This window comes from Pelobates fuscus, chromosome 2 (genome assembly GCF_036172605.1).
Source record: "Pelobates fuscus isolate aPelFus1 chromosome 2, aPelFus1.pri, whole genome shotgun sequence".
Classification (NCBI taxonomy): Eukaryota; Metazoa; Chordata; class Amphibia; order Anura; family Pelobatidae; genus Pelobates; species Pelobates fuscus.
This window is the reverse complement of record NC_086318.1, coordinates 226,808,258-226,833,283: the sequence shown is the minus strand read 5'-3', so window position 1 is coordinate 226,833,283 and position 25,026 is coordinate 226,808,258. Positions and strand designations below refer to the sequence as shown.

Genomic DNA, 25,026 nt, shown 5'->3' with positions numbered 1-25,026 from the left:
CGCCCCCTGGAAAGTGCCGCCCAAGTCAAATGCCTTGTTTGCCTCGTGGCTAATTCATCCCTGTTGGAGGCACTGATGAGAGGGTCTGATGGACCTTCCATGTCAAAATGTTAAAAACAAAGAGAGAGAAAGCTGTGGCAGCTTTATGTGCCTTGGCTGCTGAGGATACTAAGAGCCTTACCCTACCGGACCTACTGGTAGAGAGACTGATACGATCCAAGCAGTTAAACTGGGTGATAGACTAAGCCTCAGCAAGCAGACCTAAGCCTGCCTGTTACCAAAGGATAGGTAGGATATGTCCCTAAGCAATGCAGGGTATCTAACCCTCACTAACCATTTGGTTGAAACTCCAGGACAGGGGTCCTTGCCTATAGAATTCCTGAGGCAAAAAGAGATACAGGAGATGTTACGACTAGGAGTCATACAGCTCTCTAATACTAGTGCCTAAGAAAGATAGCTCCTCTCATTTATGTGTGAATTATACATGTTTGAATGACAGAACAGTGACTGACACATACCCTATGCTCCGGGCAGATGAGCTGTTGGATTGTATCTCAAATGGGAATAATCTCACCGCGATACATCTGTGTAACTGGTACTGGCAGATCCCTTTGGATCCGGAGGCAATTCCAAAGTCAGCATTCATCACCCCGTACAGTTCGGCTACTTTTCAGAGGATTATGTATTAATCTATTTTACTGTTAATACATAAGCCCCTAATTTGCTCCTCATGAAAATGGATGGATATGAACATTTTTCATCAATTCATGCAATAATCTTTTATCTTTGGTAATTTGGATGCTGCCGAATTTGGAAGCTTCCAAATTCTGGAAGAAATTTGATTTGTCTGAATACGAATGTATATGTCTATCTAGACATAGCAGTCACTAAACATATCTGATCATGAAGGGGCCAGAGATCTGGCACTGGTCTGACACCCAATGGCATCAGGTAGGTACTAAATTCCATGCCTCATGGATGGTGAGTGGGAGCAAATGTATGCATATGTGGGGAGATATGACAGAACCCTTCCACAAGCCTCCATCTTTGAGTGCCAAATGGGGACAAACATATATATACATTGGGGGAAATGCCATTGCTTTAAGCTATGGTCTCACTTTCATGGGCATGATGTGGAGGGGTCTCACTTTCATGGGCATCATGTGGAGGGGTATTAATATGATTGATAAACAATTGTCCACCCCTCACCCACAGGCATTGTGTGTGGGATAGAAGAACAATAAGTGGAAGCAACATGCCATTGTCCATTCCCCTTGCTTTAAAGTTTGACTTCCCAGTTGTATGTTATTCTCTCTTTAAAGAATTGATACCCATGCATCCCCACCATAAATTCAGATTATCATACAGCATTATCTTATTTGGAATTACACAGTACCTCCATGCTTTTAAACTCATTGTCATAGCCATGGTTTCCTCCTCCACAGAAGGTATAACCTTTATCTCTGTATGAAAATAAAAAACATAAATGTGTTTGTTTCCCTTTATCTACCTTCTCACCTCCTAAACACATACAAATGAAATAAAACAAAAGAACATGAAAAATTAAACATGTTCACAGAATTTTCTTGCAGTAATTATTTTGTTACAGAACACTAGTAAAAATAATTGATTTAACAGCCATGTGTGTTTCCACGCAGTAAATGTATAATGAATGTAATAAAATAAAATAAAATAATGTGTCCATATTCTAAAGAAATATTCAGTTTTTTTTATTTCTTCATATATATATATAACAAATATATATGTAAAATAAATAACATAAAAACACAGAGCATATATTGTATTTTAATACGTAACATTTTCTCTCTTTTTTTTACTTTTTTATATGTATTTTAATTGAAGAATAAAAAAACAAACAAAATGAATATTAAACAAATACTGCATCAGAAATGTGTGCACATATTACTAATCTGCTGTTTTATGAAGTAGGGCATGTTGGGAGCATTGATATAGGTAGAAAATAATTTTTTTATTTTTTTTTAATTCTTTATTTATCATTTTTGGTGCAAAATATTTTAGTTTCATAGACAGGTGTGCACTTGAGTGCTCCAAAACCAGTTTGATAGAATATCGTTTAAGGTTTGCACCAAATTTTGGGTCAAGCAATAACGTAGTCAGAAATAACATCAACATATGAAACTGTATATGAGGCGCTATCTAGATGTGTCCGTATGTTTTGTATACCCTCATGAGTAGGGTGGAGCTGAATGATTGGTGTCAGCACGTGCGGGTTGTGGGTCTGCTGGTATTGGCGCTCTGTGTGGGCGGTGGTGCGTTAGTGTGGTTATGGTGTGCCTGTGTTGCGCCTAAACTGAGTTCGTAAGTCTAGCTCTTTATGTGGAGCTGAGTGAGGGAGTCTGTCGCAGGTGGTGCTTTGGCATCGATTGAGTACCCCTAACCAAGGGGGCTGCGGGGGGGGAGGAGGGGTGGATGCGTGGACGCCAAGTGTGTGGGCACAGGTTGTGCTGAATCTTATGGTGCTAACCGTTTTGTGGCCCTCTGGTAGAAGGTTAAGCGGTCTTGGACCTGTGGTGGTGAAGCCTAAGTATAACTAAAGCGCTAGTAGTGAGTGTAAGTAAAAAAAAAAAGACAATAAACAAAATCAAACGAGGTGAACATTAATGTCCGAACATGGAAGGTATGCCACTGTTGTGTTGGAGAGGCTGGTGGTGTCAATTCACACCAATCATGGGACGGGGTGTTGTGATCCACTGTGTCCCGGCTCAAACGGGTCGGTGTTCTCCGGGTCCTCGGCCGTTGTTTGAGGTCCGTGTCGTGTAGCGTTCATGGAGCTAGGCAGTCCCAGGGTGTCCAGGAGGGGTGTTGCTCCTTCCACCGAGGTCAGGACATGAGTGGTTCCATTATGTGTTATCTCCAAAGTTCCGTTAGCGCCCCATCTGTAGGCGATATTCGCTGAACGTAGCTGTGTGGTGAGCGGTCCATAGGATTTGCGCCACAAGAGGGTAGCTTTTGACAGGTCCTGGAAGAATGTCAATGAGGAATTCTCAAATAGCAGTGGTGTCTTGCCTTTCAGCCCCGTCATTATGTGTAGTTTGTCTTGTACAGAGACACATTTGAGGATGACATCTCTGGCTGGTGGAGTTTTTATGTGTGGGGCGCTAGGTAAGCGGTATACTCCATCGATTATGATTTTTTTTACGAGTGAGTGTGGTAAGACAGTATTCAAGAGGCGCCTGACATAGTGCGGCAGCTCGTCGGCAGAGATCGCCATGGGTATGCCCCGGATTTTAATGTGGGAACGGCGTTGTCGGTCTTCCAAAGTCGACATTTTAATCGCCAGGTAGGTGTGTTGTTGCTGGAGTTGTCTGATGGTATCTTCCATCTGGGTCATGTGAGTGTGAACTGACACTACTTCTTCCTCCGTGGCTCTCACCCTTTCTGCGACTGTGTGTAATTCAGTCTTGAGGATGGCTGAGTCAGCTGCCAGGAGTTTGTGGATCTCTGCTAGGAGAATTTTGAGGTCTCGTTTGGTGGTTGGTGCTGAGTCATCTGTGGACTCCAGTGGACGTGCCAGTGGCTCTTGTGAAGGCCCTGGGGAGTCAGGTCTGTGCAACATTGTGGTGTGTGCACTTATCTGCTGTAGAGCCTGGGGGTGCTCTTGAGAGTCAGAGCCCAGGCTTTCCCGGGTGTCCGCGTAGGATATCCGCGAGGCCGGGGCTCGACGGCGTTTGGTAGGCCCCGTTTTTGCGTCTCCTTTTCTGTAGTCGCTGCGGCTGGAAAAAAGGCATTGGGTGGTACCGTGAGTTGTGCTTGTGCCCGTGCGGTAGGTGGCAAGGCTGGATGGGCGCTGGAAATCGTGATATTGGTAGGATTAGGCTGTGATAGTTGGGAGCTAATTGAAATGGCGTCCGTTCGGGTCTGGTAGCAGGCTCCGCCCCCCGGTAGAAAATAATTTAATAGTAAATTTGCTTACAGTAAGTATTATGATTTGGTGGAGAAATTAGCATAAATAAGTACATCATAACAAAATAGAAACATACCTCACAGCCAGCCACTGTCTGTCCACATAAAGATGAACTTTGTCAATGCGGATGTGGTTGGCATAATGGAATCTCTTAGGAAGATCATAAGTCATGTAAGGCTTGAAGTGCTGATCCGGTTTCTTGCACTGGATGATTATACAACATGGATTATCACTTAGTATTTGTCCATACAGGAATAAATGTCAAATAATCAGTATTGGTAAATAGTAGGTAATAGACTCAAAACATGTCATGAACAGTACATATGTGAATCATTCTGTATTGAATTAGTAACCATTTTCTAAAATACATGTCCAATTATACTAAAATAGTTTGCACAATGTGTCAGTTTATTGTAATATAATCTTTAAGTTATAACAACTTATAATTTACTACACAGACATTGTGGTAGGTATCGGAACATGAAGTGCAATCCCATAATGCAACATACGAAATCTGAACAACATCTATTACAACGTCTGGTGAAAAACAAAACTCAGCAAGTTTACTAGTGATTTATTTCCTGAACATTGAACTGCGGCTAATTGACAATGGCATTGCAAAATTTAGGTACTAATAACCAAACAAGGAAATGCATTTTTAATTAAATGTTACTTGTATTAGTACTACAACTACTAATATAAAAAAGAGGGTATTGTGTGCATTGCCACAATATTAAAAAGGTTGTTTTTATTTGATAATTTCCAATGAATAGATAAACTGAATGTCTGAATGGTGACCAAAACGGATTACTCCAGATTACTTATTAGGCGGTATGTAGGTAAATATTCAAATTTTTCTACCCTGAGACTTTCCATAGATCATTAACACATCAGCAATCCATGTATTTTGTATTTATGAAGCAACTTACACAATATCATGATTAGACTCTGCATTTTAGCTCAAGAGTACTTTACTAGTATATTACATGCAGGGGGCTTTGCAAATTGGGGACAGTACGCTAGCACCAGGGCTAGTATTTAAAAACAAATCAGAGGGACATCATTTGGAGTAATGCCTGTCCTATTTATTCTGCATCTGGTTTTCCAGTTGGCATTTCACCTTTCTCTGTTCCTAATAAATGTGTCCAATCCATTTTCTGTTTCAGATAATGCCTCCTTACCTTTATATTTCCTAATCCGGAGGCCACAATTGGTATTCCTGATTACCCTGTCTGAACTGATATCATCCTTTACACTGCCCTAAGTGTATTCAACTTCCTATGCCCCCAACGTATATATATCCCTAACCTCTTCCCTAGTTCATATCCCCCATATTCTCGCCCACGTTTATATAACCACTACCCACTCTAGCACTGGATATTTAATTTCTCTGCTCTGTCCCATTTGTGTTACAGTCTCCTTCCTTTTCCCACTACTACTCACCCATGCACATTGTTCCAGGAGAACAAAGTAAATGTGATGGAGCTGACCAACTGGCATGAAGTGATTATTTAGTTTCCATATCCACATATCTGCTGCTGCTCACAGTAAAGTGCTAGGGGGTTTATTGAAAGATAGAATAATTCAATAATATGTCAAATTCCCCTGGCTGTTCCTAGCTTCTTTACTATTGTAATGTGGGGCCTAATACAAAGATTAAAAACTATGATTGCATTTTCTCAAGCTGGGGCTATTAACAATAATGTAACATTGCGGGAACATGATAGGCCTGATCCCTATGTTCTGTTCAAAGGATTTAATAATTAATAAGAACGATGTGAATGGTCTCAGGCACTTTACCATCCCCTTCTCCTTCCAGTGTTACATTGCCCCCTGTCATACCAGTGATTTAATTGTTATGTTTTTTGACAAGGGCCAAACCAGTGCCTACAATAGTCCTGTGTATATACCAATAATGTATCAAAATAACTTACAATTAACTATTAAACAAAAGCCATGTGTATCAATAAATGCATGTATTGCTGATGTGTTAAGGATCTATAGAAAGTCTTATGGTAGAAAAAAATGAGAACAACTACCTACAATCGCCTAATAAGTAATCCTTTTTGCAGAAGACTATGGAAAACACAGTTTTGGTCACCATTCAGATGATCTATTAATGGGAAATTGATGGGAAATTTGCGCATACGCAGATCGTTCGGGAGAACGCCGAGCCTTTTGCGCCCTTTTTCTAGTTCAGTTCACGGAAAAATGAGTGAACAAGTATAAACAAATTGAAGTAAGCCAGGGAGTCTCTTTGAAAGGAAACAAACGCCAAGGCGCTTGTACGGCAGAATTAGACGAACAGACAGGGAAACACTTACCTGAATGCGAGCCATAAGAACATGAAACTCCCAAACAAGGAATTCCGCTGACCCTTGAGTACACGAATTGAGGAAAAGTTAGAAATAGGAAAATAGGAGAAAAAAAACTCCTGAATAGTGATGTCCCGAACTGTTCGCTGGCGAATAGTTCCTGGTGAACATTGCTTGTTCGCGTTCACCACGGATGGCGAACATATGCGCTGTTCGGTTCGCCCCCTATTCATCATCATTGAGTAAACTTTGACCCTGCCTGTACCTCACAGTCAGCAGACACATTCCAGCCAATGAGCAGCAGACCCTCCCTCCCAGATCCTCCCACCTCCTGGACAGCATCCATTTTACATTCATTGTGAAGCTGCATTCTTAGTGAGAGTAGGGACAGTGTAGCTGCTGCTGATTTGATAGGGAAATTGATAGGCCAACCCGCAGGGGCCGTCGTGGTCGTGGTGCTGTGGTTCCCTTTGGCCCTAGAATAATGCCCAGTGTTCATAGGCCACATACCCTGAACTTGAAAAGTTCTGAGGACATAGTTGACTGGCTAACACAGGACACCCAATCTTCTACAGCTTCCGCTCGGAACCTCGACGCACCATCCTCCTCCAGCTTAGCTTCGGGCACCTCTCAAGTTACCACTCGCCCGCCTGCCGCCACCACCAACACTAGCACCACAGCCGCTTCACTTGATCTGTCAGAGGAGTTATTTACACATCAGTTGGAAGAAATGAGTGATGTGCAACCATTATTGCCAGAGGATGTAGATAACAGGGATATGTCTCAGTCAGGCAGCATTACACACGTACGGTGTGATGATGATGATGTACCCGCTGCTGCTTCCTTTGCTGAGTTGTCAGATCCAAGTGAAGCGGTTGATGAGGACGATGCGTCCGTGGATGTCACGTGGGTGCCCGCTAGAAGAGAAGAAGAACAGGGGGAAAGTTCAGATGGGGAGACAGAGAGGAGGAGGAGGAGACGAGTTGGAAGCAGGGGGAGGTCGTCGCAAGGAGCTAGTGGCACAGTCAGATAGCATGCATCGGTACCCGGGGTCAGCCAGACAGCACGCCAATCAACGCATGCTGTTGCCACCACCAGAATGTCGTCATTGCAGAGCTCAGCAGTGTGGAATGTGTGGCTCTGCAGAGGAGTTGGTGACATGACTTGCAGGCAGGCCTGCTGCCACCTCCTCTACTCCTCCTACTCCATCCTCTTCCATAACCTCCTCGGCTGAGTCCTCTTCTGCTGCTGCGTCTTGCTCCACATCTACGGCACCCCCCCAGCTCCCCAGGTACTGTTCCACATCCCGGATACGGCAGTGTCACGCCATCTTGGGGTTGACTTGCCTGAAAGCAGAGAGTCACACCGGACCAGCACTCCTGTCCGCCCTGAATGCACAGGTGGATCAGTGGCTGACTCCGCACCAACTGGAAATCGGCAAAGTGGTTTGTGACAACGGAAGAAATTTGTTGGCGGCATTGCATTTGGGCAAGTTGACACATGTGCCGTGCATGGCACATGTGTGTAATCTGATCGTACAACACTTTGTGCATAAGTACCCAGGCTTACAGGACGTCCTTAAGCAGGCCAGGAAGGTGTGTGGCCATTTCAGGCATTCCTACACGGCCATGGCGCACTTATCCAGCGGCGAAACAACATGCCAGTGAGGCGCTTGATTTGCGACAGCCCGACACGTTAAAATTCAACACTACTAATGTTCGACCGCCTGCTCCAACAAGAAAAAGATGTTAACGAGTATTTGTATGACCGGGGTGCTAGGACAGCCTCTGCGGAGCTGGGAATTTTTTTGCCACGTTACTGGACGCTTATGCGCAATGCCTGTAGGCTCATGCGTCCTTCTGAGGAGGTGACAAACCTAGTCAGTCGCACCGAAGGCACCATCAGCGACATCATACCATTTGTTTTCTTCCTGGAGCGTGCACTGCGAAGAGTGCTGGATCAGGCCGTAGATGAGCGTGAAGAGGAAGAGTTGTGGTCACCATCACCACCAGCCTTATCAGCATCGCTTGCTGGACCTGCGGCAACGCTGGAAGAGGATTGTGAGGAAGAGGAGTCAGAGGAGGAATGTGGCTTTGAGGAGGAGGAGGAAGACCAACCACAACAGGCATCCCAGGGTGCTCGTTGTCACCTATCTGGTACCCGTGGTGTTGTACGTGGCTGGGGGGAAGAACATACCTTCAGAGAGATCACTGAGGACGAGGAACAGGACATGAGTAGCTCGGCATCCAACCTTGTGCAAATTGGGTCTTTCATGCTGTCGTGCCTGTTGAGGGACCCTCGTATAAAAAGGCTGAAGGAGAACGACCTGTACTGGGTGCCCACGCTACTAGACCCCCGGTATAAACAGAAAGTGCCTGAAATGTTACCAAATTACGGCAAGTCGGAAAGGATGCAGCAGTTCCAAAATCAATTAAAAAGTATGCTTTACACAGCGTATAAGGGTGATGTCACAGCACAACGGGAATCTAACAGGGGAAGAGGTGAAAGTAATCCTCCTCCTCCCACGACCACGCCGGCAATGACATGACGCTTTACAGATGTGTTGTTGATGGAGGACATGCAGAGCTTTTTAAGTCCTACACATCGCCACAGCCCTTCGGGGTCCACCCTCAGAGAACGACTCGACTGACAGGTAGCAGATATCGACACTCTGAGGAGCGATGAACCCCTTGACTACTGGGTGTGCAGTCTTGACCTGTGGCCTGAGCTATCCCAATTTGCGATGGAACTTCTGGCCTGCCCCACTTCCAGTGTCCTGTCAGAAAGGACCTTCAGTGCAGCAGGAGGTATTGTCACTGAGAGGAGAAGTCGCCCAGGTAAAAAAAGTCTAGATTATCTCACCTTTATTAAGATGAATGAGGGATGGATCCCGAAGGGACTGACAGTGGGTGATACATTCAACTAAAAAAGGCCTGATGAGGGGGACTACTTAACACACCACTCCTATCTGGTGGCACATTAGATTGCACGCGCAGTGCCCCAAATTTGAAGTAGGAGGACCGACCAAGCATCTTTTTCCATCTCCCGCTTCCTAAAATCGATGCCTTATTTACACGTCCCCTGATAGGGGACGTAACAGGGATTAAACTGATAAGAATAGTACTACTTAACACACCACTCCTATCTGGTGGCACATTAGATTGCACGCGCAGTGCCCCAAATTTGAAGTAGGAGGACCGACCAAGCATCTTTTTCCATCTCTCGCTTCCTAAAATCGATGCCTTAAATACACGTCCCCTGATAGGGGACGTAACAGGGATTAAACTGATAGGAATAGTGCTACTTAACACACCACTCCTATCTGGTGGCACATTAGATTGCACGCGCAGTGCCCCAAATTTGAAGTAGGAGGACCGACCAAGCATCTTTTTCCATCTCTATCTTCCTAAAATTGATGCCTTATATACACGTCCCCTGATAGGGGACGTAACAGGGATTAAACTGATAGGAATAGTACTACTTAACATACTACTCCTATCTGGTGGCACATTAGATTGCATGCGCAGTGCCCCAAATTTGAAGTAGGAGGACCGACCAAGCATCTTTTTCCATCTCCCGCTTCCTAAAATCGATGCCTTATATACACGTCCCCTGATAGGGGACGTAACAGGGATTAAACTGATAAGAATAGTACTACTTAACACACTACTCCTATCTGGTGGCACATTAGATTGCACGCGCAGTGCCCCAAATTTGAAGTAGGAGGACCGACCAAGCATCTTTTTCCATCTCCCGCTTCCTAAACTCGATGCCTTATATACACGTCCCCTGATAGGGGACGTAACAGGGATTGAACTGATAAGAATAGTACTACTTAACACACCACTCCTATCTGGTGGCACATTAGGTTGCACGCGCAGTGCCCCAAATTTGAAGTAGGAGGACCGACCAAGCATCTTTTTCCATCTCCCGCTACCTGGGTGGAGGAAGAGAGACCTTCGATGACATCAGTGAGGACAAGAACCGGGACATGGCTAGCTTGGTATCCAACCTTGTGAAAATGGGGAGTTTGCGGTTGTGCAAATGGACTGTTTGCGGTTGTTTGCGGTGCGTTAAACGGGGAGTTTGGTCTGTCACTGTGAAGCGGGCGTAACCCTTACACTACCTGATCGATACAACATCATACCTGATGTTTTAAAGCATGTTATTCCAAACAATTTAGGAATGTTAGGTGATTTATGCCCTTTATGGATTAAAACCAGACTCTGCATCAACTATGTAATTTTCCATGGGAGTTTTGTCATGGATCCCCCTCCGGCATGCCACAGTCCAGGTGTTAGTCCCCTTGAAACAACTTTTCCATCACTATTGTGGCCAGAAAGAGTCCCTGTGGGTTTTAAAATTCACCTGCCCATTGAAGTCTATGGCGGTTCGCCCGGTTCGCCCGTTCGCGAACATTTGCGGAAGTTCGCCGTTCGCCGTTCGCGAACCGAAAATTTTATGTTCGCGACATCACTACTCCTGAATAAAAAGGAGAAAGGTCTATCTGTAGGGAGAATATCAATAGGCTTCTGAATTTCCAATGGAGCAATAGTTTGCAGCATGTTCTTTGGTCCTCCACATGGCAGATTCAAATGACTAATTTGAAACTGACCCAGTTAGTCCTGCTCATGCAGGCTGTTTACTGGGTCATTCAGGCACAGAGAGGCTGAACTGTGCCTGGGAGATCCTTGGTGCACATGGGAAGGTGGCCAAAAAGAAAATTGTTAAGGTATAAATATTAACCTGTCTTGTCTGATTAAGGACAGGAAAAAAGACTGAGGTATGGAAGGACCTTTTTATGCCGCCAGCCTCATTCTCTCTTTTTTTTTTTTTATTGGTTTATCCTGTCCTGATCTGGTTAGGGGCAGAGCTACCCACTAGTGATGCTGCCATGATTAGCCAGGAAAGGTATTTTGGGGGGTTTATAAAAATGCATGTTTTCTGTGCCTGGAGATAATTGAGTTTAATACAGTGCTTGACTCAATTATCTCCCAGGCACAGAGGAGGGATTATCTTGTTTTATGTGGGAGTGTCCTAGACCTGAGAGCCAATGTAATCATGTGTATGTTTTAACTGTAGTCTGCTCTCAGGTCCAGGGGGAATGCCTCTTGCATGGGGACCTGCATATAAGGCCAGTTGTGTGCTTGTAGGGGATAGCTATACCAGAGCTTAGTTTCGTGCTTGTAGGGGATAGCTATACCAGCTATAATCCCTGCTTTTAGGATTGTTCTTTGGATTGCTATAATCCCTAGCTCTTGTATATCTGCCGTACTCTCACTGGGAGCTGGATCCAGGAGTCTAGACCAGGGTGAGAAGGAATGGCAAGACCCCAGCCAAGCTGCTGCGGCTAAGGGGCTACGGTGCTTATGGTGTCAGGTGCAGTGCTTATGGTACTCTGCGACAGCCATGAAGCACCGATTGGTGGAGGCACCCAGTCGGGGTGCCAGGCGGTCCGTCACATTTACTTCCAATGCCTTTCACTTATTTTTTTACTGCTGGAGTTGAGTAATGGGAGTTTAATGCAAAATATGAAGCCTCCTGTCATGTGGTAATATTTCTACTGAGGACATAGAGTAGATCAGTGTGCCTGGGCCTGTTACCAGTGTGACTCCTTCGACTGCCAGTGTACGTTGGCACAATCTAGAATTCTAACATAGCTAAAAAGATATCAGCAAACAGTAACAACAAATGGTACTCTTCAATTTTGTATGTGTTTTAAGTCTCACAATGCCTTCTTCACAAGAAATAATTATGCATCCACCCAGTTGCCTTATGTAGATCTACACAAACAAAGATTATGGCAGAAAAACGAAACATTTTTAGTGGGAGGACATAATTAAAAGCTGTATAGGTAGCACAAGTATAACATTACATTATGAAGTTTTGAAGTTTTATGAAGTATTTCATGATTTCATTTATGTTGAATATATTTTACTCACAGTAAGATTTTTCACAGTTCCTTCAGAATCAACTGTTCAAATAGAAGATCAACAAATTAGTTTTGCATGTAAGTACAACATCAATCTAGTTATCATATGTAGCTAATCATATATTTAATTGCATATGGAAGACGTCCAGTTTTAATTGTGACATTTCATATCACTTAACAGGCATTGCAAATTGTAATCATCCTAGCAACACTTAATAGGCTCCATAGACGATACCCTGTAAGGTCATCTATAGTGATGTCCCGGACGGTTCGCCGGCGAATAGTTCCCGGCGAACATAGCGTGTTCGCGTTCGCGGCGGCGGGCGAACATATGCGATGTTCGGTCCGCCCCCTATTCGTCATCATTGAGTAAACTTTGACCCTGTGCCTCACATTCAGCAGACACATTCCAGCCAATCAGCAGCAGACCCTCCCTTCCAGACCCTCCCACCTCCTGGACAGCATCCATTTAAGATTCATTCGGAAGCTGCATTCATTTTTTATTTTTTTTTCAATTTATCATTATTATTTATTTATTTTTGCATATAAATGTTACAAGCAGATACTCCCCCCAGACACTCTGTATTACTACAGATACTCCCCCCAGACACTCTGTGTTACTGCAGATACTCCCTCCAGACACTCTGTGTTACTGCAGATACTCCCTCCAGACACTCTGTGTTACTGCAGATGCTCCCCCCAGACACTCTGTGTTACTGCAGATACTCCCCCCAGACACTCTGTGTTACTGCAGATACTCCCTCCAGACACTCTGTGTTACTGCAGATACTACCTCCAGACACTCTGTGTTACTGCAGATACTCCCCCCAGACACTCTGTGTTACTGAAGATACTCCCTCCAGACACCCTGTGTTACTGCAGATACTCCCTCCAGACACTCTGTATTACTGCAGATACTCCCCCCAGACACTGACACAGAGCAGAATAGGGACTGTTCCTCCTACATAGGGTCACTTGGCGGATATGGATTGACACCTATCTTAAGGATCCCTGATACACACTGACCCAGAGCAGAATAGGGACTGTTCCCCCTACATAGGGTCACTTGGCAGATTTGGATTGACACCTATCCTAAGGATCCCTGATACACACTGACACAGAGCAGAATAGGGACTGTTCCCCCTACATAGGGTCACTTGGCAGATATGGATTGACACCTATCCTAAGGATCACTGATACACATTGACACAGAGCAGAATAGGGACTGTTCCCCCTACATAGGGTCACTTGGCAGATATGGATTGACACCTATCCTAAGGATCCCTGATACACACGGACACAGAGCAGAATAGGGACTGTTCCCCCTACATAGGGTCACTTGGCAAATATGGACACCTGTCCTCAGGGACCCTGATACACACTGGGGGGGACCTACTGTCCTCCCCCCGCCCCCAACCCTGCGCGGTGGGTGGGGGCCATAAAAACAATGAGGGGAGGGGACCTACTATCCTCCCCCCGGCCCCCACCACTGCGCGGTGGGTGGGGGCCATAAATCACAATGGGGGATCTACTGTCCTCCCCCCGCCCCCACCGCTGCGCGGTGGGTGGGGGCCATAAGAAATAATAAGGGGGGGACCTACTGTCTTCCCCTCCGGCCCCCACCCCTGTACGGTGGGTGGGGGCCATGAAAATAATGAGGGGGGGACATACTGTCCTCCCCCGGCCCACACCCCTGCGGGGTGGGTGGGGGCCATAAAAATAATGAGGGGGGGACCTACTGTCCTCCCCCCCGGGCCCCCACCCCTACGTGGTGGGTGGGGAGCCATAAATCACAATGGGGGGGACCTACTGTCCTCCCCCCGCCCCCACCCCTGCGCGGTGCGTGGGGGCCATAAAAATAATGAGGGGGGGTCCTACTGTCCTCCCCCCCTGGCCCCCACCCCTGCGCGGTGGGTGGGGGCCATAAAAATAATGAGGGGGGGACCTACTGTCCTCCCCCCTGTCCCCACCCCTGAGCGGTGGGTGGGGGCCCTAAAAAAAACAATAAGGGGGGACCTACTTTTTTTTTTAAAATTGCGTCGGTTCTTATGGCTTTTTATCTGGTCTTTTTTGGGGCTGAAAAAAGAAGATTTAAAAAAAAAAGAAGATTTTAGAAAAAAGAAGACGTCAAATGGTAAGTTGCATTTTTCTTTACAGGTTAGTTATTTTATTCCCCCCTCACTATTTAGGTAGGTAGGGGGTAACTTCTTTTGGGGTGGGGGTGACTAGGGGCTTGGGGACCCCTAGTCACCTTTGATTGGTGGGGGAGGATTTTTATTTAGGGCCCCAAACCCACCACTCAGGGGTGGGGGCTGGGGGGGTGGACAGTAGGTCCCCCCCTTATTGTTTTGATTTAGGGCCCCCACCCACCGCTCAGGGGTGGGGGCCAGGGGGGAGGACAGGTGGTCCCCCCCTCATTATTTTTATGGCCCCCACCCACCGCGCAGGGGTGGAGGCCCGGGGGGAGGACAGTAGGTCTCCCCCCTCATTATTTTTATGGCCCCCACCCACTGCGCAGGGGTGGGGGCCGGTGGGAGGAGAGTAGGTCCCCCCCCATTATTTTTATGGCCCCCACCCACCGCGCAGGGGTGGGTGTGGGGGGAGGACAGTAGGTCCCCCCATTGTGATTTATGGCCCCCACCCACCGCGTAGGGGTGGGGGCCGGGGGGGAGGACAGTAGGTCCCCCCCTCATTATTTTTATGGCCCCAACCCACCGCGCAGGGGTGGAGGCGGGGGGAGGACAGTAGGTCCCCCCCCCAGTGTGTATCAGGGTCCCTGAGGACAGGTGTCAATCCATATCTGCCAAGTGACCCTTTGTAGGGGGAACAGTCCCTATTCTGCTTTGTGTCAGTGTGTATCAGGGATCCTTAGGATAGGTGTCAATCCATATCTGCCAAGTGACCCTATGTAGGGGGAACAGTCCCTGTTTTGCTCTGTGTCAGTGTGTATCACGGATCCTTAGGATAGGTGTCAATTCATATCTGCCAAGTGACCCTATGTAGGGGGAACAGTCCCTATTCTGCTCTGTGTCAGTGTGTATCAGGGATCCTTAGGATAGGTGTCAATCCATATCTGCCAAGTGACCCTATGAAGTGGAACAGTCCCTATTCTGCTCTGTGTCAGTGTGTATCAGGGTCTCTGAGGACAGGTGTCAATCCATATGTCAAGGTGTCCATATGTCAGGTGTCAATCCATATCCATTGTGATTTAGGAATGTTAGGTGATTTATGCCCTTTATGGATTAAAAACAGACTCTGCATCAACTGTGTAATTTTCCATGGGAGTTTTGCAATGGATCCCCCGGGCACTAGTGCATTGAAGGATGTGGAAGGTAGACAGGGATGATACTGAAGCTACAATTAGTTAGATTCGAACAGCCACCCCCTTACTTCATTTGATCTTATACTAGACGCATTAGACATCAAGTTGGATTAGATTAGATTTGTTTCTATTTTTCTAACGCCAGCCTTGTTAGCTAGCAACTAGAGATGGAACGTTTTTAGTGTTTGGCGAGATTGGGAGACGGGAGTGGGGAGACTAAACTGGGCAATTGGGCTCTATCTTTGATTTAACCCTGTCTTTCCCTTACTTGCTGTGCCAGGATTTCAATAGGCACGATCAGATTTATCTCTTATTTATTTTCCCTCTCTCTTGTTGCTACCTTATTTTTAATTTGGATATAGCGACTGTGCTATTGCTGATACACTGTGACCGTGCAATTATTATTTTTAAATTAATAATTAAAAGTTATATTTTATTATATGGATTGCTGCCTTTGTACTAGTAGACTGTGGGGATAATATTCAGATTATATGTATCCCACAGTTCTACATGTACTGTTTCTTTACTAGTATTGTTCCACAAAGTGTTACCCCCCCCCCCCAGTTTCACTTTAAGCAATCTTAACACACTCTCTCTTTCCGTTTCCTCTCAAATCTATTTCATTAGTAAATATTAGTATGTATTGCAATCACTCTAGCGTACTGCAAGCATTTCACTGAGAATTTTAAACCTGGCACAGTAAAGCCATCATACCTAGAAAATTAGATGTTTGCTATTCAGACTAGCCACAAAGTCCCAAGATTCTGTCTGTCTCTCTAATCTGTGAGCTTGTATATTAAACTTCAAGCACTACTTCAAATCTAAGTCAACCACACTGTTAACAGATGTTTGAAAATGGGCTTGAATAGTTTGATATAAACAAAGAGTCTTCATGGTACCCAGTGACCATCCCTATCTAGCCATACTGATAACGCTGAATTAACAGTGATCTGTAGTGGTTACGTTTCTTAAAGTATCCCTTTTAGAATTTTTTCTCAACTGAGCAGCTTACACGTTAGGACTAGCAAATTGTTAATCTCTGTACATATCCCGGAATATCATGTTCCAGTAACATCTGTAAGCACTGCTTCAATCAGTAAACCACCATTCTGCTTTACCAGAGGTTCCTGAAACCCTGTAAGTTCTAACACACTCATCTCTCTCACCATTATCATCTTCATTGAAACCCCTCAATGAGCAACATCACATGACTGCATTACTAATATGACAAACTGGAACCCTGTTTTCAGGCTAGTAGTGAAAGGGAATAATGACAAAAAAAAGAAAACGTTGACATACTTAATTTGCTTGTGCTACAAATTATTATTATTATTTTCTTCTAAATCAGATCTGCTAGATTTTTCATACTTTTGTGTGGATATTGTTCGGGTGTTCACTTTGTCAAATCTATTAAATCAAATGAATAATTAGTACAAATGTATGTCATACTTACAGGTATAATAGTCATCCGGAACAGTGTATGCACGAATCCTAGCAGCTGGCCCATCATAAAGCCAGAAGTTAATCTTATCAAAGTAATCAGTCATGTATTCCAATTGATTACAGTAGGTTTTTTCCATTCCTAAAAAAAAAAAAAAAGATAAATTAATATTTTTCAAAATAAAGACTTTTTAAAGGGCACCTCACTGAAGTGGTCTAGGTGCAGTGTCCCCCTGGAGTCAGCGGAGGAGTATGGCCAAGGGACCTGGAATCAGGAAAGTCACTAAAAGGGTTTTTAAACCCTTTCAACCACTTAAAGGAACGTTTTACTGTAAGGAATACAAAGCTACATAACGGTAATAATGTAAATGTGGATATTGGAAAAATAATGCCATTGAGAGATTCTGGACACATCATAAAAGCCATAAAACCAAGTACATGAATATGTCCAGAAAGCAACAATGGTATTATATTTCCCTCATAAAAGCTGTATTGTTATTGTTATCTTTTATGTTATATGACTTTTTTATAATCTTAGGGAAGGTATACCATTAGTCTTGCCATCCCAGGTTACTGTTCTCAGTAAGAACTAGCACTCTGATGAATGGAGTTGGGGTACTAGGATCCTGTACAAAGCACTAAACAGCACTCTTTGTATGGTCGGCCCTGAGTGGGTCTGTCCAGGGAGGCTGTCAATCAAGTTGGTGCATTCACTCCAGACTGACATGACCCTATTTCTAGCAGACCTGACACTTTATGGGCAGACCTGCTCCTTTCTCAGGCAGACTCACACTCCCATTGTGACCTCCCACCTTGATGACAATATTTGCCACTTTTTCCCAATGGGACCAGGGTAGGTAGGCCAAAAAGGAGGGGGTCCTTTTTGGCCTACCTACCCTGGCCCCATTGGGAAAAAGTGGCAAATATGGTCATGCCCAGTGGGCATGATTCATTGTAAAAATATCACTGGTTACCCAGTAGAGGTACCATGATAGACTTAAAAGACAAAATGTGACTGTAAAGCAATGGGCTAAATCATGTTGTGTCTGGAAAATGCCCACCTAGGATGAGTGTCTTTATTACCAGGTTTTATCAGATAAGCTGTCAGAGAGAGAGCTGAAAACATCACGCGTTTGCAATGTCAGTATGTCACCTAAAGTTTTGGAAGGGATTTTAGATGCTATATTGTTTTTCCAGGCATTCTGTATGAAATGTATATATGTTTGATCTGAAATTCACTATTATGTATGACATGTATACTTGTTTGGTGTCAAATTTAAATGTCTATATGTTTGGTCTCAAATTCACCAAGATGATCTGGCCCGGTTGCAAGCGCCTGCATATAAATATTACATTGTGCATTTTTAGCCAGGTCCTGAAATACATTAATTGCCCCTCATAAAACTGGAATTCCTGTACCGCCTTATCCCTCCTCAGAAATGAGCCAAAAAGTAGATATGATCCCTGATGTAACCAAAGAACCGAATAATCCATTTTGATCTTTACAAAACCCTCTCTTGAGACAGAGAGACTGGTACTTTGCTAATATAGTCAGTATTAAGGGTTTCTCTTCATTTTCCCCCTTTGTATGTTTTGTTTGATGGTATATGTAAATTTGTGTGCAACATATTTTCTTATTTGTATGCACTGTGATTATTTTTTGTTCATAATAAAATGTTCCTTTATTACGTTCTGCCTTTGTCTAGTATAATAATCATGTTACAGAAGATACCTAAACAATATTTTTGATTTTATGGATTTTGCCAAATTGTGTTTTGCATGTTTTTGAATATCTGACTTCCTCTCTGTTATTTCAACTGGATGGCTGCTTATTTCCTTAAACTTAACCTGCCCAAAACAAAACTTCTGCTCTTCCATCCCTCAAGTGTTGCTACTCCCTTGTCGGTTTCCCTCCAAGTCAATGGTGCTACCATCAGATATACTACGCAGACTCACTGCTTAGGTGTTCGTTTTGACTCCAACCTCTCCTTTACACCTAATGTCCAGTAAATTGCCAAATCCTGCCACTTCCATCACGAAAACATAGCGTGCATCCGCCCCTATTTAACGCCTGATACACCTAAGGTGTCCATGCCGCTGTCCTCTCTCGCCTTGACTACTGTAATCTGCTTTTAAGTGTTCTTGCGTGTTCCCAACTTGCCCATTACAGTCTATAATGAATGTGGCAGCAAGGCTCATCTTCCTAGAGGAGTGCATGTAATTTTTTTATATAGTTATTTTACCCCATTTTTTTATCATTGTATTGTTTATCAATAAAAGTACTTTTTTATTGTACTGGTTTGCTGCTATATTCCTGTACTCCATATCCTTGGCGGGGATAATACCACATAAGCCTGTTGGACAGAGCAATCAGTATTTGCTCTATCAAATGTGAGTAGTTTTTATCTATTTCATCTTATTTATCACTTTTTACAGTCAACACTATTGTAGTTTTATTTTCTCTTTTACTTATATACCGTATATATACTCGAGTATAAGCCGACCCGAATATAAGCCGAGGCCCCTAATTTTACCAAAAAAAAACTGAGAAAACTTATTGACTCGAGTATAAGACTAGGGTGGGAAATGCAGCAGCTACTGGTAAATTTCTAAATAAAATTAGATCCTAAAAAAAATATATTAATTGAATATTTATTTACAGTGTACACACACTGTAAATAAATATACAATCAATATATTTTTTTTAGGATCTAATTTTATTTAGAAATTTACCAGTAGCTGCTGCATTTCCCACCCTAGTCTTATACTCGAGTCAATAATGAATGCAGTGTGTGTGTATATGAGTGCAGTGTGCGTGTATGAGTGCAGTGTGTGTGTATGAGTGCAGTGTGCGTGTATGAGTGCAGTGTGCGTGTATGAGTGCAGTGTGCGTGTATGAGTGCAGTGTGCGTGTATGAGTGCAGTGTGTATATGAGTGCAGTGTGTGTATATGAGTGCAGTGTGTGTGTATGAGTGCAGCGTGTGTATATGAATGCAGTGTGTGTGTATGAGTGCAGCGTGTGTGTATGAATGCAGTGTGTGTGTATGAGTGCAGTGTGTGTGTATGAGTGCAGTGTGTGTGTATGAGTGCAGTGTGCGTGTATGAGTGCAGTGTGCGTGTATGAGTGCAGTGTGCGTGTATGAGTGCAGTGTGTGTATATGAGTGCAGTGTGTGTATTTTTGACTCCAACCTCTCCTTTACCCCTAATGTCCAGTAAATTGCCAAATCCTGCCACTTCCATCACGAAAACATAGCGTGCATCCGCCCCTATTTAACGCCTGATACACCTAAGGTGTCCATGCCGCTGTCCTCTCTCGCCTTGACTAATGTAATCTGCTTTTCAGTGTTCTTGCGTGTTCCCAACTTGCCCATTACAGTCTATAATGAATGTGGCAGCAAGGCTCATCTTCCTAGAGGAGTGCATGTAATTTTTTTATATAGTTATTTTACCCCATTTTTTTATCATTGTATTGTTTATCAATAAAAGTACTTTTTTATTGTACTGGTTTGCTGCTATATTCCTGTACTCCATATCCTTGGCGGGGATAATACCACATAAGCCTGTTGGACAGAGCAATCAGTATTTGCTCTATCAAATGTGAGTAGTTTTTATCTATTTCATCTTATTTATCACTTTTTACAGTCAACACTATTGTAGTTTTATTTTCTCTTTTACTTATATACCGTATATATACTCGAGTATAAGCCGACCCGAATATAAGCCGAGGCCCCTAATTTTACCAAAAAAAAACTGAGAAAACTTATTGACTCGAGTATAAGACTAGGGTGGGAAATGCAGCAGCTACTGGTAAATTTCTAAATAAAATTAGATCCTAAAAAAAATATATTAATTGAATATTTATTTACAGTGTACACACACTGTAAATAAATATTCAATTAATATATTTTTTTTAGGATCTAATTTTATTTAGAAATTTACCAGTAGCTGCTGCATTTCCCACCCTAGTCTTATACTCGAGTCAATAATGAATGCAGTGTGTGTGTATATGAGTGCAGTGTGCGTGTATGAGTGCAGTGTGTGTGTATGAGTGCAGTGTGCGTGTATGAGTGCAGTGTGCGTGTATGAGTGCAGTGTGCGTGTATGAGTGCAGTGTGCGTGTATGAGTGCAGTGTGTATATGAGTGCAGTGTGTGTATATGAGTGCAGCGTGTGTGTATGAGTGCAGCGTGTGTATATGAATGCAGTGTGTGTGTATGAGTGCAGCGTGTGTGTATGAATGCAGTGTGTGTGTATGAGTGCAGTGTGTGTGTATGAGTGCAGTGTGTGTGTATGAGTTCAGTGTGCGTGTATGAGTGCAGTGTGCGTGTATGAGTGCAGTGTGCGTGTATGAGTGCAGTGTGCGTGTATGAGTGCAGTGTGCGTGTATGAGTGCAGTGTGTGTATATGAGTGCAGTGTGTGTATTTTTGACTCCAACCTCTCCTTTACCCCTAATGTCCAGTAAATTGCCAAATCCTGCCACTTCCATCACGAAAACATAGAGTGCATCCGCCCCTATTTAACGCCTGATACACCTAAGGTGTCCATGCCGCTGTCCTCTCTCGCCTTGACTACTGTAATCTGCTTTTCAGTGTTCTTGCGTGTTCCCAACTTGCCCATTACAGTCTATAATGAATGTGGCAGCAAGGCTCATCTTCCTAGAGGAGTGCATGTAATTTTTTTATATAGTTATTTTACCCCATTTTTTTATCATTGTATTGTTTATCAATAAAAGTACTTTTTTATTGTACTGGTTTGCTGCTATATTCCTGTACTCCATATCCTTGGCGGGGATAATACCACATAAGCCTGTTGGACAGAGCAATCAGTATTTGCTCTATCAAATGTGAGTAGTTTTTATCTATTTCATCTTATTTATCACTTTTTACAGTCAACACTATTGTAGTTTTATTTTCTCTTTTACTTATATACCGTATATATACTCGAGTATAAGCCGACCCGAATATAAGCCGAGGCCCCTAATTTTACCAAAAAAAACTGAGAAAACTTATTGACTCGAGTATAAGACTAGGGTGGGAAATGCAGCAGCTACTGGTAAATTTCTAAATAAAATTAGATCCTAAAAAAAATATATTAATTGAATATTTATTTACAGTGTACACACACTGTAAATCATTGGCGGATCCAGGGGGGGGGCAACGGGGCAATTGCCCCCCCCCCCGAGATTCTCCCCTGCCGGCTAATGCAGGGCTGACATTGCCCAAGTGCCAGCCCTGCATTGTGCCTGCAGACCGGGAGGGAGATCAGTGATCAGTGATCTCCCTCCCCCGTCCGCAGGCACATTACTGACAGCCGACCGGCAGGGGAGGGAGAGAGGACCCGGGAGCTGTTACCAGCAGCTCCTCCGGGTCCTCCTCTCGCGAGATTTGGAGCGTTGCCGCGGTTACCACGGCAACGCTCCAAATCTCGCGAGAGTGAACTCTAGCCCTGGAGCGCGGGCTAGAGTTCACTGGAACCACTGGACCACCAGGGATTCCCCACTGGGACCACCAGGGATCCAGAAATGTCCCCCCTCCTCCTCAATAAAGGTAAGAAGGGAGGGGGGACATAATATATTTTATTAAATACATTTTTTTTTATTTTTTTATTAAAAAGCCTCCCTTCCCTCCTCCCCTCCCCCATACACACTGCCCCCATACACACTGCCCAACATACACTGCCCCCATACACACACTGACCCCATACACACTGCCCCACGTACACTGCCCCCATACACACTGCCCAACATACACTGCCCCCATACACACACTGACCCCATACACACACTGACCCCATACACACACTGACCCCATACACACACTACACACACTGACCCCATACACACACTGACCCCATACACACACTGACCCCATACACACACTGACCCCATGCACACACTGACCCCATACACACACTACACACACTGACCCCATACACACACTGACCCCATACACACACACTACACACACTGTCCCCATACACACACTACACACACTGTCCCCATACACACACTACACACACTGTCCCCATACACACACTGTCCCCATATACACACTGTCCCCATATACACACTGTCCCCATACACACACTGTCCCCATATAAACACTGACCCCATACACACACTACACACACTGACCCCATACACACACTGACCCCATACACACACTACACACACTGACCCCATACACACACTGACCCCATACACACACCACACACTGACCCCATACACACACTGACCCCATACACACACTGACCCCATACACACACTGACCCCATACACACACTACACACACTGACCCCATACACACAAACACTGCCCCCATACACACAAACACTGCCCCCATACACACAAACACTGCCCCCATACACACAAACACTGCCCCATACACACAAACACTGCCCCCATACACACAAACACTGCCCCCATACACACACTGCCCCCATACACACACTGTCCCCATACACACACTGTCCCTATATACACACTGTCCCCATATACACACTGTCCCCATACACACTACACACACTGACCCCATACACACACTGACCCCATACACACACTACACACATTGACCCCATACACACACTGACCCCATACACACACTACACACACTGACCCCACACACACTGCCCCCATACATACACACACTGCCCCCATACACACAAACACTGCCCCCATACACACAAACACTGCCCCCATACACACACTGTCCCCATACACACACTGTCCCCATACACACACTGTCCCTATATACACACTGTCCCCATATACACACTGTCCCCATACACACACTGACCCCATACACACACTGACCCCATACACACACTACACATATTGACCCCATACACACACTGACCCCATACACACACTGACCCCATACACACACTGACCCCATACACACACTACACACACTGACCCCACACACACTGCCCCCATACATACACACACTGCCCCCATACACACAAACACTGCCCCCATACACACAAACACTGCCCCCATACACACAAACACTGCCCCCATACACACAAACACTGCCCCCATACACACAAACACTGCCCCCATATACACACTGTCCCCATATACACACTGTCCCCATATACACACTGTCCCCATACACACACTGTCCCCATACACACACTGTCCCCATACACACACTGCCCCACACACACACTGCCCCACAAACACTGCCCCATACACACACTTCCCCCTTACACACACTGACCCCATACACACACTGACCCACAAACACTGCCCCACATACAAACACTACACACACTGACCCCATACACACACTGCCCCCACAAACACTGCCTCCATACACACACTGCCCCACAAACACTGTCCCCATACAACACTGTCCCACAAACACTGTCCCCATACACACTGCCCCACAAACACTGCCCCATACACATACTGCCCCGCACACACTGCACACCTATACACACACAGTGCCCTACACACCCTGCTGCCCCCCCATACACACATTGCCCCAAACACACACACACGACCCCCCCATACACACAGTGCCCCCCATACACACACTGCCCCACACAGACATACAGTGCCCCCCCATACACACACTGCCCCACACAGACATACAGTGCCCCCATACACACACTGCCCCCTAACACACACACTGCCACCCTTACGCACTCACACTCACTTCACCGCTCACACACACACTGCACCTTTCACACACACTTCACCCCTAACACACACCACTTCTCCTATGCCCTATATCCCAGCAGACCCCAGGTAAGTTGTCAAACTGTTCTTAAACGGTATGACTACTTACTCCGGGGTGGGATCCTGGCACTACTGGCACCATAACTACTACACTGAGCTGTAGTGGTTATTGTGCTAGGATTATTTTTTTTAAATAATCTACAAGTGCCCCTCCCGAGATCAGGCTCTGGATCCGCCACTGCTGTAAATAAATATTCAATTAATATATTTTTTTTAGGATCTAATTTTAGTTAGAAATTTACCAGTAGCTGCTGCATTTCCCACCCTAGTCTTATACTCGAGTCAATAATGAATGCAGTGTGTGTGTATATGAGTGCAGTGTGCG

At 44.8% G+C, this 25,026-nt stretch overlaps 1 protein-coding gene across 1 annotated transcript in view; it reads right to left on the bottom strand.

The window, feature by feature from the left end:
* Positions 1 to 25,026, bottom strand: part of ENPP3 (ectonucleotide pyrophosphatase/phosphodiesterase 3) — a 174,498-nt gene that overhangs the window by 65,316 nt on the left and 84,156 nt on the right. The window contains exons 13-16 of the mRNA XM_063443233.1: positions 16,969 to 17,097; positions 12,204 to 12,235; positions 4,023 to 4,150; positions 1,397 to 1,463 (exon numbers count right to left, since the gene is read on the bottom strand). Coding sequence (XP_063299303.1) covers positions 1,397 to 1,463; positions 4,023 to 4,150; positions 12,204 to 12,235; positions 16,969 to 17,097 — 356 coding nt within the window. The remainder of the gene's footprint in view (positions 1 to 1,396; positions 1,464 to 4,022; positions 4,151 to 12,203; positions 12,236 to 16,968; positions 17,098 to 25,026) is intronic.